This window comes from Neomonachus schauinslandi, chromosome 5 (genome assembly GCF_002201575.2).
Source record: "Neomonachus schauinslandi chromosome 5, ASM220157v2, whole genome shotgun sequence".
NCBI lineage: Eukaryota > Metazoa > Chordata > Mammalia > Carnivora > Phocidae > Neomonachus > Neomonachus schauinslandi.
In genome coordinates, this window is record NC_058407.1 from 76974467 (window position 1) to 76994215 (window position 19749).

The 19749-nt window shown below is 37.3% G+C and overlaps 1 protein-coding gene across 1 annotated transcript in view; it reads left to right on the plus strand.

Annotated features, from left to right (window-relative positions):
- OVCH1 (ovochymase 1) overlaps window positions 1-19749 on the plus strand; it is a 75574-nt gene that overhangs the window by 38746 nt on the left and 17079 nt on the right. The window contains exons 22-27 of the mRNA XM_044915211.1: window positions 3230-3454; window positions 7761-7886; window positions 9043-9178; window positions 9892-10031; window positions 16744-16779; window positions 18278-18502. Coding sequence (XP_044771146.1) covers window positions 3230-3454; window positions 7761-7886; window positions 9043-9178; window positions 9892-10031; window positions 16744-16779; window positions 18278-18502 — 888 coding nt within the window. The remainder of the gene's footprint in view (window positions 1-3229; window positions 3455-7760; window positions 7887-9042; window positions 9179-9891; window positions 10032-16743; window positions 16780-18277; window positions 18503-19749) is intronic.

Below are 19749 nucleotides of genomic sequence, written 5' to 3' on the forward strand. Positions count from 1 at the left end.
TGGCACGTCTGGGTCCGCTAATTTTCTTTGGAACAGGATAAGCCCTGTGTTTTCATTCTGGCTGGTAGTTTAAACTGAAGAAGGAGAGTGTTGTTACTGTGACCGTCTGGGTTTCTTTTCTACCCCCACAGATATAGCCATTGTAGGTTAAAAAAAAATCTTGTGGTTGTGAACAAATGCTTGAATTTTGGAGGAGTGCATAGAAAGAATTATTCTAACCTCTGATCTGTTTATTCCTACATAAACAAAGGTCCTTAGATTTTCAGGTATCTCGCTAGGTGAGGACTCTGGATATGAGAGAGAACCACAGTCAGTGTCAGTGTTAGTCACTCGTGATTCCCCCACAAGTGTCAGTGTCTGTTTGCTAATGGGATTTTTATTTTTTGTAAAAATCAGACTGCAACTGGAGAATTAGAAGTCTGTAATAGACCTGTAGGGAGATGAAAGTTCTATGATGCCATCATTCTTGGTTTCCAGGTGGTCACAGTCTCTTCGTTCTCACCCATCTCTGCCCCCATCCACCCCACATACAGTCAAGGCCAGTAGACAACTAGAAAGAGGTGGGGGAAGATTGAAGAGGATACAAGAGACAGGGTGAATTGCTAGAGTGATGACCTTCAGTAGGAGAGAAGGGATGAGATCTTGTGCTCAGCAGGAGGGGTTGGTCTCAGAAAGGAGCAAAGTGCATATATCCATAGTTGCTGGATGGGAGGCAGAATATTTATGCTGCCATATGGGTACATGTGGGGAAGGGAGTTTCTGGCAATTTTCTAATTGCTTCTATGTACTTAGCGGATGAAGCAGGGTTGAGGAAGAGGGCTTGGGGGTTTTAAAAGAAAAAGAAAGTATGAAATAGTTCTCTAAAAAAGTGACAAAGTGCATGGACTAGTAAAATGTAGTAGGATTGCTGGGCAACATAAAAGCTTCTGAGATTAATGATCACGAGTTTAGAGGGAGACTGACCAGTTAGCTTAGTTGTATGTATTCTTCTGGAGACACTGAGGGGTAGCACATAGTTGCAGAACAGATGGAAGGTAGATTCAATCAGAATGGGTTTTCCCAAGTATGCAAGATTATAAGGGTATTGAAAGCGTGTAAGAGGAAAGGATTAAAATGATGTATTATTGGAATTTAAGCTAGGAAAAGAGTGAATGAGGGTGAGAGATGAGTGAGGGACAAAGAACAGGTGGTTGGATAGATGAATAGCAAGTCTCAAAAGGTGAAAGGAGCATTGGAGGGAGCTGAGAAGATGGAAGATTGTGGATGGAGACAGCAGTGCTTGAAACAGAGCTCTGGAAGGCTTGGTGTTATTGCTGGGGGCCAGGTCCTGAGGGGCTCACTGCGGGGGTGGGTGGCTGAAGTCGGGTGGAGAACAAGATCATTGGAAGGAAGTTGAGAAATTGAGAAGCCTCAGTGATGGGCTCATCGTCTATATGGCTACTGAAATCAGCAGGATTTGTGGCAGAAATAGTGTTGGAGAAAATGACTGCTAAAATCTTCTAGGAATAAGAAGGGGTAATTCGGGGGCCATTTGTGGGTGGTATGGTCTGACAACACAAGAATCAAAGGGTCCTATTTAGAATAAAAGTGAATCTGGAATTGGGGTTAAGATGGAGCACAGACTTAGGCCCAAGATCCTACAACCTAATGATTTCGATGGTTTGAATTAAATGAACAATTTTAATTAGTGCATAAGTAAGTGAATTCATGTCAAGCACTTAAAACAGAGATGGCATGATGAATGACAATAGTCAACAAGTGGTGGCCCGTAGTGACCAACTAATGTATTCATTGAATTGCTGTCCCATTCGGGCTATAAAAAATGAACACCATTTTAATAGTGTAACTAGAGACGTTTCTCATTTGTGTATGTTCAGAAATACACGTGCATGCCAAAGACCTTTGCAAGTTTCACATGGGAAAGGTATTGTTTTGTTTTAATTCTGTGAATATTCTATAAGAGAAAGTGTTGGGACTATCCTACCTTTAGCATCCACCCACTCCCATCACTGGCTTTTTACACATGAGGGTTGTTAGCCCATTTATAAAAAGAAGTGACTGGTTGGGAGTTCATGACTTTACATGATTTGGTTCATTTTCTAGGCAGATTTGTCATAGAGGATTCATGGGGACAGGAAAAAAATGATTGAAAAGACATTTGGGCCCAGACTCACAATTTCAGTTGTTTTGAGCAAGGGAAGAACTTAATTCTCTTGTTTCATATGCTATCCCAGATTGGAGGGCACAGGGTGGGGGAAGATTAGAGATTGGGAAATCAGTTAGGTTACTGTTAAATCAAAGTAGATATATAAATATCTAAATTAGATTATAGTAGCCATCTAAATGAAAGAAGGAATTTACAAAGAGGTAACAGGACTAGGGAATTGAATAGAATCCTGAATTCTTACAACATTTCATCTCCCTTCTTCACCTTCTGCCACTCTTCATTTCTATTCTTCATGAAAGTATATTTATGTATGTGACACCTGAGGTCGTTAATTGCTCTATGGCAAAGCATATATAATAATGCATGTATTAATTCATACTCAGACATTAAAATGTGTTCATTTGAATACAGAGTATTTCAATTTGTAATTGCTCGGAGGATTTTTGTCGAGGGAATACACAGAGGGGAAGGAGGAGGAGTTGAGGGTGTAAGCTGAAGGAACAGCAGCTGACTGCAGGGCCAGTGGGCCAGAGAGCCCCTGGCATCTGAAGCTCTGCAGGTAACCTTGCAGGTCCAAAGGTGCCCTTGGACTTCAAAGCAAGTGGAAGAAGTGGGAGACATTCAAATGTCTGCAGCACATCCTCCTTTTTTTGATCTCAGTCACGAATTCCACGAATGTAATCATTTGTCCCAGCAAGATAAATGCTCAGTGAAATTAGTGAAGCTTTTAGGAACAGACCTTCAGTAGCATCTCAAAGAAGGAAGGAAATGAAAGCATGCGGGAAGTAGAGAGTGCCTACCCACTGTGCATCTCCTAAGGCATTTAGAAGATTCAGTGAAAAGAAATTTTAAATAATGATAATTTAAATTCTACTCCTACAACCTCATTTCAAGAAAATAGGACACATTAAATGGGATCATCATTTTTACCCAAGGACATGTAACAGAGAGTAATAAAGTTTTAATTTTCTTCTTGCAAGCCTAAATTTTTCAAGTTTGTCATAGATTCATGCTTTGCTTTGTTCATGTTGGTCCCTGGTGTGTGTGTGCTCTGAATTGTAGGTTGTTACTCTGAGGTGGAACTAGAAGAACCCAGAGGCTTTTTCTCAACTCCAGGATATCCACTGGATTATAGAGGAGAACTGGAATGTTCTTGGGTGCTCAGAGTGTCCCCCAACAGTATGGCAAAATTGACGGTTGAGTACCTGTCACTGCCTTGGTCTCCTGTGTGTCCAGATTCAGTTATGACTCTTTACGAAGAAAGCCATGATGAGAGAAGGGTGTCAGGTAATCCTTGCTGGCATTTCAACCCTGTGCTGGGAGCCTTTTCTGTATATGCTGCTTACAATCACGAGAGAGCTTGACTTGGGTACCACTATCACCAAAGTGTTGATTCATGTAATAGGCATGCCTTTCTTTCTTTCTTTTTTTTTTTAAGGCACACTTAATATTTTCAAAACTTGAATTTACAAAACAGGTGTACTAGAGGTTGAGTGTGAGTGTGTGAGAGCTCAAGTTCTTCAAGCACACCAGAACCATGCCAGGATGCCCGAAATATATCCGATAGAGGAGTTAAGATGGTTAAAAATCAGATGCGGGGTGGGTGTTGGATTTTAAAATAAAGCAAAATATATTAAAGGCTTTTACAATGGAAGAATTAAAAATATTTGCTAATAACATGCCAGCGTGCATGTGCTGGATTCGGGAGTGTATGGAGGCCAGGGAGCTGCTCTTAAGGGAGAGATTGTGTTCTTGGGATAAATTATGAGATTAAAGCATTGAGTTAGAGGGCATAAACATTTATTTAAAGAATTTTTATAAATACTGTCTCATTTAGGGGCACCTGGGTGGCTCAGTTGGTTAAGTATCGGCCTTGTCATGATCCCAGGGTCCCGGGATTGAGTGCCGGGCTCCCTGCTCAGAGGGAAGTCTGCTTATCTGTCTGCCCCTCCACCTGCTCTCATGCTCTCTCTCTCTCTCTCTCAAATAAATAAATAAAATCTTTTAAAAAAAATACTGTCTCACTTAGACTATGGAACAAAGCTATTAATAATCTGGCTTATCCACTTTGTACATTTTTCTCCTGTGATCAGATGGCCTTCCCCATCCACCTTGATTAAAATAGCTCCAGATCTTCTTGTAGCTGGAATAAAATCAAAATCCCTAGCACGACCTTCGGTCCCCCTCCCTGACTCACATGATCAGGTGCTGTCATTCTCACCTCAGGGCCCTTGTCCCGCTCCTTGTCCTAGCTCTTCAGAGAGCTCCTTCCTGACCTGTCCCTCACCTCCCTCAAGGCTTGACTAGATGTCACCTTCTTAATGAGGCCTACCTTAATTGCTGTCAACTGCATCACCTCCTGCCTGGGTAGTTCTTTGTGCCTCCCCCTTTTCTTTAGCACTTACTATTTTCCAACATTATGATTTTTTTTTTTCCTGTTTGTGGTTTGTGTTTTCTCTATTGAATGTGAGCTTTTGGAGGGCTAAAACTTTCATCTCCTCATTTGAAGACTCTCCAGGGTCTAGAACAGTATGTGAGACTTAGAAGGCACTCAGTGAGTGAATGAATGAATGATAGGTCACCTCCTCAAAGAGGACTTCTCAGTCTAAAATAGCACCATTCATTCCCTCCCAAAGTCCTTTTCATCATATTATGTGGATCATTTCACTTGTAGCCTTGATCTCTATTTGAAATCATCTTCTTTATTTACCTACTAAAATAAAAGATTCATGAAAGCAGGGATCTTGCTATTTTGTTCCTTACTGTATCTTCCCAAATTAGAATCATGCCTGGAGACATAGCATAATTTTTTTCACAAGTGTATACTGATAAATTACTCTTCAGAAAAGCTGAATCAGTTTTCACGGCCATCAGCAAAAATGGGAGCCTCTTGCACCATGAGTATAACTGAATAATATCAGTTTGATAGGCACTTTTACTTTTTTTAATCATTAATGAATTTTTTTTATATGTTTGTTAGCTATTTGTATTTTTTATTTCTTGTCATTACCATCCATTTTCTGAGTATTTTTATTGGTTTATAAAAGCTGTTATACATATATTTTTCCTTTGTCATAAGTTGCAAGTATTTATTCATAAGGTTATTTTCCTTTCATTTTTTTTAGAAGATTTTATTTATTTATTTATTTATTTATTTATTTATTTGAGAGAGAGAGTGCTCGTGAGTGAGGGGAAAGGCAGAGAGGAAGGGAAAGGGAGAGAGAAAGGAGACTCCCCGCTGAGCATGGAGCTTGACACAGGGCTTGATTTCATGACCCTGAGATCATGACCTAAACCGAAACCAGCAATCAGACACTTAACTGACTGAGCCACTCAGGCGCATCTTTAATTTTTATTATATGTTGATGTAAACATTTAAAAACTTGTTTAAATCTGTCTATAAACATCTTTGATCTTTGATTTATCTCACTGCTTTTTAAATATTTATTGTTCAATCTGAGTTCAGAAAAAAATTTAATTACAAACTTCTTTAATCCTGCTGAAATTTTTTCTCCTATGGTAAAGTGATGCTGTATCTTTTGCTTTAAGAAAAAAATGATTTTCTTTCCAACTTGTAGCACTGTATTATATACTAGATTCTCATCTAAAAAGAAACATTTTCTGGGAAAACCTACCTTTATCTTTATAACCTATTGAAAACCCATGCTTGGCGATGTTGTGGATTAACTGAAGAATCCCTATAATTTTCCAATGTAGCATTTATTTGATTTGAAATTGTCAGCTTGAACCTTGTAGAATGGTTCTATCTCTTCAGATGATAGCTAGCAGAACTGCAAGATTATAATGGAGGTATTACCCCTTATTCAAGCCAGGTAGTAGTCTTCTATACTGTAAAATGCTATCTTTTTCCCTGTGGGAGCCAGCAACTCACTCATTCAACAGCTGCATTGATCTATACTTGTTACAAGTAAGTATCTGATCATTTTTCAAATAATATTTTGGGGTGCCTGGGTCAGTCATTAAGCATCTGCCTTCGGCTCAGGTCATGATCCCAGGGTCCTGGGATCGAGCCTCACATCGGGCTCCCTCTTTGATGGGAAGCCTGCTTCTCCCTTTCCTGCTCCCCCTGCTTGTGTTCCTGCTCTCGCTGTCTCTCTCTCTCTGTGTCAAATAAATAAATAAAATCTTTAAAAAATAATAATAATATTTCAACAGCATTTACCCTAATGTGTTATGCCATCTAATATGTTTTGTTCTTTTCTCCTTCTCAGATATAATCTCTTCCTTTCTTGCTCCACAAATACTTGTAAGGAGGATCTACTCTTCTTGTTTGTTGGGATTCAGTAGTGAGCAAAATGGACAAAAGAAATCCCTGCCCTTATCAAGCTTATATTCCACTGGGGAGTGGACACATAATAAGAAAATAAAATATGCAGTGTATTAGGTAGATGAGCTATGGGGAAAATGAAGTGGGAAGAAAGAGAAGAATCTGGGATGTAGGTGTCATACGGTCATATGCAGTATAACCAGCAAATGTCTTTCTGAGCAGGTGATATATTTTTTTTTTAAAGATTTTATTTATTCATTTGACACACAGAGATACAGAGAGGGAGAGAGAGAGCATGAGCAGGGAGAGAGGCAGAGGGAGAGGGAGAAGCAGGCTCCCCGCTGAGCCAGGAGCCCGATGTGAGGCTCGATCCCAGGACCCTGGGATCATGACCTGAGCCGAAGGCAGACGCTTAACCATCTGAACCACCCAGGCGCCCCTGAGCAGGTGATATTTAAATAAATGTAGGATGATACTGACTTAGTAGTAGTAGAGGAGTTTGATCCTAAGAAGATCACAGGTTCTTTTTATACCTTCTTAATCAGCCCTCTGAATTGTTTTAGAATTATGGTTATAATTTTCCCTTTCAGCTTTGACTCAGGTCCTCAACCTAAAGCAATCAACAGAAGATTGACTGTAGAGAAAGAATAAATTTTCAGATAGAAGTTTTTCCACCATAGATTTTTCATAGTGAGATATTTTTAATAAGTAGGTTACTTTACTAGAAGAAAAATGGCATATCAGCATCATTTTAAAGATGAAATAATTTACTTCCTACTGTCCTTCAAGGGATCAATAGGACATAGTAGACTATGATGAGTACTGGATTCATGGGCCTGGATTTAGATCCTGAGTCCCCACGCTACCAGTCTGACTTTGGGTGAGTCACCTGAGTTCTGGAGCCCTGTTTCCATCATTTTGCAGAGTGAAATAAATTCCTCCCTCATGGGTATGAACTTTTAACTAGTAGACAAGTCCTGGAGATCCAATGCACACTATAGTGAATATAGTCAACATTTGTATTATAATCATCAAACTTGCTGAGGGACTAGATCTTAATTATTTTCACTACAAAAAGAAATGGTAATTATGAGAGGTGATAGAATCTAACTATCACTAGAATGGCAGTCCTAATACAATACATAAATGTATCAAGTCAACATGGTGTACACTCTAAATTTATACAATGTTACATGTCAAATATATTTCACTAAAAATAATTGTTATACTTAAAGTAGAGAAACTGCTAAAACTTTTTTTTTTTAAATTCTTGTTGTTTTACTAGATTTCATTTTTTAAACCTAGGTGAATTATGTGGAAGAGGGCTTTACCCAATGATTTTCATGAGCTCTGGACCACTGGTGAGAGTGGCATTTCATTCCCTTGTGCAAGGTGCTTTGGGCATAAGTTATATTGTCTTTAGAGTCCAAGGTATGCTTCGTCCTTTTATAAACTCATAAAGTTAAAAATCAATGTTTTTCTTTTTAGAGCTGTTTCAAAACGTATACATTGTTTTGTAAGAAATGGTGTTTCTGTGGGGAGTTTATGTAGAAAGGAAAATCTATTTAAGGGATCTGAGATTGGTCAGATTCAAAAGCGAAACTGCTCAGTGGAGAGCTTGATTGACTTGTAAATCATCCAGAATTGTGATTTCTGGGTGTGGCTCCGATATGTTGATTTCAAGACAACATTTTTTATTGTGATGTGATTTTATGCCACAGACGGCCTTTTCTGTGGATTAGAATGTAAGAGTTCTAACTATTAGCTGGTTGACTAGTTATGGATAGTTTATTATCTCTGTATTAAAATTTTCTTTATAGTGATATTATAATAATAAAAGGTTAGAATGAGTTTTTAAGTTAAACTACACAAATATTAGATGCTACCATTGTAAATGTAAATGCTATGCAATTCAGACTTATCAGATTGCATTTTAGAACAAGTAATTAATAAGGCTTTTTATAAGATTTTATGTATTTATTTATCGGAGAGAGCACACAGCAGGGGGGAGCAGGCAGAGGGTGAAGCAGGCTCCCTGCTGAGCAAGCAGCCTGATGCGGGACTTGATCCCAGGACCCTGGGATCATCATGACCTGAGCCAAAGGCAGACACTTAACCGACTGAGCCACCCAGGCGTTCCTTAATAAGGCTTTTTGACTTTCATAAGTATAGGTAACTAAAAGCTAATTTCTCTCCTTGGCACCAAAAAGCATTGCAGAGATATACTTGGGGGAAAAAGTTCAGTGAGTAATAAAGAGAAGCGTGCATATCATATGAAAGTGTTTTCCTAAAAAAACTATAAGAATGTTGCTTTTAGATTAAGTTGTGCAGAGAACTGGCATTATCTATAGTTTTTCCACATTATCTTCCGTCGACTTGAGGCTGTGCCAAAGACAATTCTGAGAGAAGTGCTGTTCTCTGTATCTTTGAATGATTCAGATAGAGACTTTTCAGTGAAAATAACCACTTCTGTTAACCTTTTTCTAAAACAGGGAGGGAAAGTGACTTCTCTGATAAAAGGCATATAATAAGCCTCTCAAAAATTAATTTTATTTTCATTGCCTTTTTTTTTTTTCTTTATTTTTAGGTCCAAGGGGCAGCAAAACTACCAAACTTCTCCAGAGTTCAAACCAAGAACATACAGCCACTTGGGAGGATGTTATCCTGACTAAACCAGGAGGAATCATACAGATCCCAAGATACTCTCACAGAACCATTATGAGGTGAGGAAGGAATGTTTATTATGATGAAAGAAGTTTGTGAATGATCCCTTGACAAGCAGCAACCCTTGCTTCAGGCATTATTTTCCACCTCCTCTCCTTGAAGAATAGACTTTGAGGTGAATCCCTGGTCTGAGGCCTTCAGTATACAAAAACTGAAAGTAAGATTGTCCCTGTTGATAAATTGTGTACTTCCTCCACAAAAGAGATCATTTATTAGGTAAAGTAGAAAGTCAAATCTCTATCAAACAGTTTTGGACTTTGAAATAATGTATGTAGATGGTCTTCTGGCACATATTAGGTACTCAATTAATTGTTCTTGAATTGACAAAATAGAGAACTTTCCTCGAATTAAACAACAGAATAAATTTAAAGCGTGAAGTGAAAAGTGAAGATCTGTATAATATCAATCCTGAGTAGACTTATGTGATTTGAGGGAGTTTGGGGCAAATTCAGACAAATTGCCAACCAGAATTTAGAAGACTATGCGTGATTGACCAGCCATTCACCAGGACAGGTGAACTTAATTAAAACTCTTAACAAATTATTAGAAATATTTTTAATTGTTACAATTTAAAGTAAAAAAATCTTTCTTTCACCCAAGCACAAAGAAGCAGATAGCGTCAATAACAGTGATGCATAATATTCTGAATGAAGTCAATCACAGTCTGTGCTATTTGGAAATCATTCCGGACTTTCTTTTATCTGTGTTGTAGTTGCCACTGGAAGTTATCAGCCCCTTTACAGCACGTCATTCGCCTTGATATTATCAACTCCCAGATGAAGCCGACGCCCTTGGCCTGTCAGGGTCACATGTGGGTTTATGAAGGATTTGGATCAGGCAAAAAATTAATAGGTAACTAATATCCCATGAAGAACTATGCTCTTGATTTTTTAATGAAATATTCCCAGATTGTTTTGCATTCAGTGTGACTTACAGATGATGTAAATTATGTGATACTGAAATAGCCTTACTATTTTTTAGATTTGTATTTGAGATTAAGCTAACACTCTCTCAGACTGAGTTAAAAACAATACCCAACTATGTGCTGCTTACTTGGGTTATACCTAGATTAAACTTGCCGAGAAATACTAAAAGAATGGATAAAGCAGTTTTAGACAAATGTAACACAAAAAAATTGGAACTATAATATTAATCAGGCAAAATAATATCCACCAGAAAACGCATTAAATGGGCTAATTAATTAGATAGTAGCTGGAAACCTCATTACATTGACTTACATTGATTTTTATGAAAGAAAAATCCAGAGTTTTCCAGATGTGCCACAAACTCAGTAGTTCAACTCTGTCAAGATGAAGGTATGGCAGTTCTCTTGGCCTTTCCCTAAAGTTTCCATAATGGCTATTTCAGTTCTTGGCATTCCATAGAGGAAAAAGGAAGAAGGCACACAGAGAAGGAGTACACCATCGAGAAAACACATTTCCAAGAATCCTATAGCAGATTTAAGTCTCTTTGGCCCGACTGGGAAATGACTAAGGACAAAGTGAATGAAATGGGGCTTGAGCTGGCTGACCAATGTTACCCAATGTGATGTGATAATAGCAGTCCAGATGGAAACCTGATGGCGCTGGATCCAGATCTCAGTTCTACCACATAGTTAAATGATTTGGGGAATGTTCCCAAAGCTTTCTCAGACTCTGTTTCCTGAATTGTGATGAGAGAATAATAAGATCTATCTTAGCTTTTTATGTAATTTATAAGAATAGACACCCCATCACTACCACCACACACATGTGTGTGTGCTATAAATTCTTAATTTACTTAGTCAAGGACACCTACGCCTGATGAAACCAGGTGGCTGCCCATAGGGAGAGGATGTGTGGCATGATGCTGACCTTTGACTCCCTAAGAGAGACCCAGATGCCAATGTCCCTCTTCCTTCTGGCAGATAGGATCCTGCCAGAGTTGATCAAACAGCCAATTGCTAAACCACCACCCTTTTATTCTTTGGACTTACATTACCATCCTAGAAGTGGACGCACTAAAAATCTCCATGTTTCTACTTAAGGAAATGTTAATAAACACTGATAGTTCCTGGTTCCTGAGCCCACATACTATCAATGAGGCCACAGCTTCTTGTGGAGAGAATGCAGAATCTGCCCCCAGCATCCTTGGAAATTATCTGCACTTCTTCCTTTCTTGCCAGGATGTCTGTTACTGGTACTGCCAATGAGATTGTTTTGAGAATTAGATGAGAGAATGCATGGTAATATAAAAGAAAGCAAACTTCTGTCATGTTTGAATTAGAAATATATGTTTTTATTCCTATTCTTAAAATTGTGTTGCTTAGAAAAAAAGGTTAGACTGTGGTTTCCCTAGTGCCTCTCCATCAATGGGGTGTCAGAGTACACAAAGTTTGGAAGAACAAAGAAATAAAGAAAAAGGGTGCGTGGGTGGCTCAGTTGGTTAAGCGACTGCCTTCGGCTCAGGTCATGATCCTGGAGTCCCGGGATCGAGTCCCGCATCGGGCTCCCTGCTCAGTGGGGAGTCTGCTTCTCCCTCTGACCCTCCCCCCTCTCATGTGCTCTCTCTCATTCTCTCTCTCTCTCAAATAAATAAATAAAATCTTTAAAAAAAAAAAAAAAAAAAAGAAATAAAGAAAAAAGGGGAAAGAGTATGTTAGTTGTATTGGTTACACTTTCTAATGTTAATGAACTATATACCTGTTTTTCTTAGAATATGTTCATAAAACATGTACTATTTCCTATCTCCTTCCTAAAATTTCAGTTTTTGCAAGGGAAGTATACAAGTTCCAGGGGTTGATTCAATGTGTGAGGTCGATAGGTTACTCAATATTAAACATAACCAAATATAATTTATCTCAAGAATGCAAGGATAGTTTAATATTGTAAAATGTACTGCATATAATAAAACTACCATGTGAGGAAAAATAGATATAAGTTAAGTATATAGCAATCACATCCTTAAAACCATACAGTAAAATAATAAAAGATGTAATAGAAAACTAATTTTATTTATAATTAGCGATGAAAAACCTACAACTAGGAATAACTTAAACAAAACTCAACCAAATAAATTTGAAGGTCTAACTGGCTTTATTAAGGGACTTCAGCATTGAGCAGCATGCCATCTGGCAAGTAGAGGGATGCTCTGAGGAGCTGTACAAAATGAAAGGATTTTATAGAAAGAGGGCAGGACGGTTAGCAGAAGAAAAGAAGGGGGCTCTTATACAAATTACCTCCTCTTCCTTTGGGGAATGGAGAGGGCCCATGTGACACTGTATCTCTTTGGTACTGACCAGAAAATTCCCCACTGACTGGTTAAGACTGCATTTCTGGGGGAGGTTGAAACTGCAATTAGGTTAGGTATTAAGCCCCACTAACTCACGTAAGTGACTCCATTTTGGGCCCGTGGTTTTCTTTTCGATATAACCCTAAAATTAAATATGAGATTTATTGTGCAGATATAAAACTTTACACACATACACCCAAGCATAAAGATATGAACAGAGAAATGTACCATGTTCTAAAACTGGAAGACAGAATTAACATTAATTCACCAAATTAATGTATAAGCGTAGTGTAGTTCCCAGCAAAATCCCATGGGAATTTTTCTTTTCAGAGAGTGAGATAGAAACTAATAATAACTATTTATCTTTAAAATAAATAGGACTAACTGAAAATGTTTTGGGAGACTCAGCCCTGATTAAATTTCAAGTTAAAACCAGAGTCCCCAAAGGTTTTTTGTTTTTGTTTTTGTTTTTTTTTTTGTGATGAGACAAATTATCAGATATTAAAACATACTTTAAAACAATAATAATTAAAACAGTAGTACATACACATAGAGACACACATGAGTAGAAATAAATAGAATAAAAGGGAAAGTATAAGATATTTATAGATGATAAATTTGGCATTACAAATCAGAGAGGAAAATATAAATTATATTTTTCATAACTTTGTACAAGAGCCAATTAAAGAGTGAGGCATTTTTCTTACAAAGTAGAAAAAAATGGGTAATTAACTTTTGATGCAGAAGGACCTTCTCATATAAAAGCAATAGGAGAAATAGGAAATTATCAATAAATTCCTATGTAATTAAAAACTTTTCTGCCTCAATAGAAACAAAATTTAAAACCAAGTAACAAACGAGATTTTTAACAGGTCTGAGAAAGGTTTAAGGTAAATAACATAGGGAATGTTTACAAATCAGTATTAGAAAAGTTCAAATCTGTAAAAATAAGTTTATAGGCCCCAATATCTTTGATGCAGCTGTGATTACATTTCAAATTAAAACCATAGTCTCCAAAGCTTTTGATTTTTATTTTGTTCATTTCCCAAGAGATGACAAACTATTGACCCACATGATTTTGAGAACCTAAAGCCCTGGATTAACCATTAGCCTCTTTTCACAGATAAGAAATGTTAGTGAGTATTCACCTGTCAGTTCCTGTACAATCTAAATTAAATCTCTTACTTTGTTTCTTGTCACAATGAAGTTGATCCTCTGGACGTCTGTTTACTAAAGAAAGCAGAGTTTTTCCTGTAAGAGAGAAAAGCTTAATTCTTAGGATTGTTGACTTGAAACCTTGATCCTATTGAATGTTAGAGCAAACTACCTTTGTTAGAATGTTTATTTCAGAAAAATACTATGTATGATCACTTAAAGCTAGAAATGGTTTGTCATAGAAAGCATGCCAATTGCCACACCTTGCCTCTTATTCATTTGGCTATGCCGTGGATAAATGAAGATTGTATGTAGCTGAGGCTCAAGTATGCTCCCTATATATGATTATTTTATTTCAGTGTGGTGACAAGAATAATTGTTTAGTTCTCTGAGGACCTAGCTAGACCATGTCATCTTCTTTTATAATACATCACTTTAAAGAGATCTACTAGGGTTATTCTAGCCATTGTAGGAACTGGGTCCTGTGCTCTAGTTGGTTTAGAGCCCTGTCCTTAGAAATGCTTAGATTTAGGAATCTGGAATATCTTTCTCTCTATTCTAATTGGGTTTTCTTCTGCTTAATTTTCTCATTTTTGTATTCTTGGGAGTGGATATGGTATAAATTCGTAATTTCAAAAATAAGATTTTTTTTCTCTTACTTTGCTCAATAACCTTTGCTTTGATAAGCGGTAAGTTTGTGTATGCTTGTTTTTTCTTTATTTTGGGCTAGGAAAATTGTGTGGAGGAAATTCACCTTCATTAAAATCTCATGGTCCTCTAGTCATGCTGATTTTCACATACAATGTCAGTTGGGCCATGGAAGAATTTTCTTTGAGATATTCTTTTCATATTTCTGGTAAGCCTATTGCTTTCATATATGTTTATGTGTATGTTTTTGTTTTGCGCTTTATTAGGAAAAATCTGTCATTAAATAGATTGAATTCTCTCTTTTGTCTGCTTTAGAGGAGAAGAAAAAGAACAGTGTTTAAGGTATGACTTCTGTAATCTGTGGAGGCCCCAAGCTAAACCTCTATAAAGTAAAAGATTGATCAGATCTGTCATTTTTTCTTAAAGCACCGAAGAATTTTGTCTGTTTTTCTGGGTACTTGGATGATTATAACAATATAGGAGGAAACTTTTATCCCTAGCATAAAAGTTTCAAGTAGATTTTCTCTTCTGAAATTAATTTCCTTAATGTACTAGTATATTCTTTTTCACTTGTTTGATGGACAGTTCATTTATATTGGTTGCAACCAGATTATTGAAAAATATGCTTTGCCCAACATTCCCGTGACTTGGGTGAAGACACTGATAGCATTATGAAAATTGAGAACTATTAATTTGCAATTGAGGTTTAATTCTGAACAGCTAATAGAATTGCTTTCGTCCTTAAGATTAATCAATTTAGGGCCCCTGGGTGGCTCAGATGGTTAAGCGTCTGCCTTCGGCTCAGGTCATGGTCCTGGGATCGAGTCCCGCATCGGGCTCCCTGCTCCTTGGGAGCCTGCTTCTCCATCTGCCTCTCTCTCTCTCTGTCTCTCATGAATAAATAAAATAAAATCTTTAAAAAAAAAAAAGATTAATCAATTTATACTCATTAAAAATGTTAATTGGAATACAATTGGAGAGGCATTTCTACTAAAAGTATTTAATTTAGTCTGGTAACAGTCTCTGCCCTAGTAGAGTTTATAATCTAGTGGGAGAGATAGTCAATAATCAAATAATCACATAGAAAAAATATAGAGTAAAAAAAAACTATTGTTTTGAAGGAAAAATACAGTGTACAGTAAAAAATATACAGTGGAGGGATCTTAGTTTGGTAAAGGATGACAATGGAATTGTAGGAAAACTTTAGTTTCTTTGTTTTCTTATCACAGAACTCCATGAGATTTATTTCTACTCCTCTTTTGCCCTCATTTTTTTCTTAGATCCATTCCCATAGGGGATGTCTTTGTTACCATTCCACAGGCATTGGTCTTACCAAAGTTACCAATGACTTCCCCCACCCCCCCCAAGTCCAGATCCAAGAGATCCTTCTCAGCCCTAACAACGTTTGGCACAGAAGAGCTCTCCTTACTTCTAGAATCTACTTGTCTTGGCCTCCAGGAAACCATTCTCCTTAGCTGTCCTCTTACTTCACTGATCTCTTTTAGAGCCTCTTGACTGGTGGCTCTTCATTTTCTCTACCACTAAAGGTAGAGGTGTCTCTGGACCCAGTCTTTGACTCTCATTTCTTCTTTACCTGTACTCACTCTTTAGTGACCTTACCCAATCCCTAGCTTTCACTACCATTGATATGCAAATAACTCCCAGCTTCTTTTTTATTTTTGACCTCCAGCTCTCTATCACCAGTTGCCTCCCCCTCCACTTGAATATCTGATAGGCATCTCAAACTTAATGCTGTTATCTCCAAAACCTGCCACTGTGCCTCGTAAATAGCTGGTGCACAATAACTGTTTGAATAAAGGCAATTACATTTCAGCTGGGGCAGATTAGGGAAAAGAAGGTGAGGAGGTAGCTCCTTATCCAGTAAATGGGTAAGAAATAGATCCATTTGCTTATGGGAATCCTGCTGGCTGAGAGCCAATGTATGAACAGGAGTCAACTCAGGAGACTGTTATTAAACATACTCAATTTCTGTGTTCAGATAAACATAGAAAACCATTATTGCAGCTATTTTACAATGACAGCAAAATTTATAACCCATGTGTGTAGTTTTTTAAAGATCTGACTCCCATCATTCATATTTTTGAGATTACAAATTAAAATATATCAACATGAATTATGTTATATCTATGTGAATCAAAAATATAGAATCATTAAAATTTATGTGAAATATTGCGTAGTATGAAAAATGGTCACAATAAATTAAATGGAGGAAAAAAATTTTAATTGTGTAAAATGGCATACAAATTTTTTAAAAATGTATGCATAGAATAGGAAAAGACCTGGCCAAGTTTATGTTAAAATACGAATATTGGTTATTTACAGGCTGGGACTACTGGAGACTATTTTCTTTGAACTCTGTGCAGTTTGAAATTCTTTTATAAGTTGCATATATCACTTTTATAATCAGAAGAATAAAGAAATAGAAAGTATTTAGTTGGATGTATTGACACTGAATATTCTCTTATTCTAGATTCCATGAGAGGAAAAAACAAAGTTAATGATAAAGGTAAGACTATAATGGAGGTAAGGAATCCAACTGGCTTGACTTTGGTTATATGATATTATGAAAATAGAGTGGAAAATGCCCTTGCTGCTAAACACTGTGTAGTAAGAAGTGCACTTTGACTTCTGTTAAAAACGTTCAGGTGTTTGTGGTCTGATTCTAGTCACTTTATGGTAAAATGTGTATTTGCATTGATTGCCTTAATGTCAAACTTTGCGGGTAGTGGAGACCTGGGCCCATTAAGGAATAGAGAGTGAGGAGGTAGCACCTTAATTACTGGGTGAGAAACACATCTGTTTTGTTTTTTTTTTGTTTTTTTTTTTAAAGATTTTATTTATTTATTCATGAGAGACAGAGAGAGAGAGAGAGAGAGAGAGAAGCAGAGGGAGAAGCAGGCTCCCAAGGAGCAGGGAGCCCGATGCGGGACTCGATCCCAGGACCCCGGGATCATGACCTGAGCCGAAGGCAGACGCCTAACCGTCTGAGCCACCCAGGCACCCAACACATCTGTTTTGTTAATGGAATCCTTGTAGCTACGTGAAGTCTATTTTTTTTTTACGTGAAGTCTATTCATTGCCATTCTTTCCGTATACTTTTTGTCTTTTGGATTACATATATATTTTTTGTTTTCTTCTTCGCTGGACCATTGCATAGTGAAACTAAGGTGATAAGATTATTGATGAAGTAAATCAATTTTTGGATGACATTGCTTTCAGGTTGGATGATACCTAGGACTTTTGGTGTAGGCCCAAGTCTACTCCAAAATTGAATTCTTCAATTCTCTTTTTTGGTGTAGCCCCTTAGCTCTTGTGAATCTTAATGTCTATGTTTCAACTATCTGAGAGCTATCCAAATTTCCCTAACTGATAAATGTTTGCAATTTGAATTGTATGTGCCATGAGGCTGAACTTGAGGAGCACATAATTTATTCAGAAATTCAGTCTAATGAGGACCCAGGTCTACTTCTCAACCTGCTTGCCCTGTTCTCTGCTCACATTTTAATGGTGTCGAAGTTCTCTTTTTCTGCACTGTATGGGAAATAAATATTATTGTGGCATTTGCAAATTTGGGGAAGTCCTAAAAGTCTTAGGACATACCTGTTGAAGATCAAAGTGATAGATCACTATCATCTGTGGACTGAAGATGATAAAATCTATTTCTCATGATCATGAACATTAAGATTGTATATTAATTAAATATAAGCAACAAACTACACTGAAATGTGTATGTGGGTGATTTAGCAGTTCACAGTTTGTGAAATGAAATCAAAGAACTTCAGTCTGTCTTCTTTAGGAGGGGTCAGTTTTTCAAAACAAAAGTCATTTAAATCCTGTGTAAGTATACATAAGGAACTATGGATATGAAGAAAGAGTGACAGATTAATAAAATTACACTACATTTAGGTTGTAATGACATAGTTGCAGACATTAAAACTAGATTCAGAAAGTAACTCAGCTCCTGGATTATTGTGTTAAATAATTTTTTTCTTTTTTGCTTCAAGGATGTCCAGTATTGGATTTGATTCCAGTTAGTTCTACTGAGATCACATCTCCCAATTATCCTAACATTTATCCCAACATGCTGAACTGCACTTGGACTTTTTATTCCAAGTCAGGAAATAAAATGAAGGCAGTGATGAAAGACTTTACAACAGAAGCATCTTGGAACTGTGAATGGGATTATTTCAGTATTTATGATGGACCAGATCAGCAATCAAGATTACTTGGTAAACTGATCTTTCTTAACCGGCCTACATTACGTGGCACTTATATAAGCATTTATACAATGCATGTATGTGGAAAATATGACCTACACTTGCCTTGCGAAACATAATTTGTTATCAGTGATTTTTCATGAGATCCTTCATCAGAATCACAGAGCTTTATTGAGCACAGTGGGATGAGTTTGAGCCCACACTCACTGGATCTTCACCTGTAAGTCTAGCTCTTCCTGATTTTAGCCTGATTCCTATCTCATTTTGCCATTAGGGGGCACCCTAATTTTGTTTTTCTAAGGAAGTCCTATATTTTAAGAGGTTTCAATTTCTGAACTGCATTTTTAGGTAACTTTTTGAAAATTTGTTTACTCAAATTTCATCTTCACCGTAAAAGTGACCCTTTTTAGACCCAGGGTAAATTTAAGAGGAGAAAAAAGCCAATTAGTTTGAATAATCTTTAGAGATTTATTGGCCACATGGTGTCTATCACACTTGACTGTCAGGCAATATCCTTTCTGAGACTGACTCATAGAAGAAAACTTTTCCAAAGATTTTTTAATCTAATACTGCATCACCTTCTTCAGTCTCCAACGAGTTCTGCTCCTCAGGACGCCATTAAAATCCACCTATTCCAAAGAGCAAGAGGAGAGTTTTGATACTATCTTTTTCCAGGACCTTGACCTCTCCTGTAATATTATAAGATATATAACACCAATAAGCTCAGCAATTTGCTTTGAAATTCTAAGGGTACCTAACTTTTCCCCATCAGTGAATTTGGTTCCCGTCAAGGAATCTCAAGCAATTAGTGTTGGGTAGGGGGACAGATGGAACATTTCAAGCTATTAGTTCTCCTTAACATTAATATGAGTATCAGACCCTGTAATCCTCTTGCCAGTGCCCTTCAGCCAAAGATGCCAGGATCACAGCATGGGGTATCTCAGTAAGGGGGGTTGAACTATTATAGGATTTGGGCTTTGGTTAGGTAATTTTGGAGAGGGTCTAAGGAAGTGGACTTGGCTCTCGATTGGTTGCTGTTAGGAAGTGGAGCAATTTTATGATTGGGATCTCAATCATAGGGAGGCCTGACTTGAATAAGGGTAAGACTGCATTTGGTAAAGAAGTGGCAAGCCCTTATTTTAAGAGAGGTCGAAGTTTGGTATTTTGGTGGTTGCACATGACCTTGTTTTGGTCTCACCTTATCATAGGTTCAAAGAGTCCTTTCTGATGTTGCTGTTCTGTGAGATTGTTTATGTCCA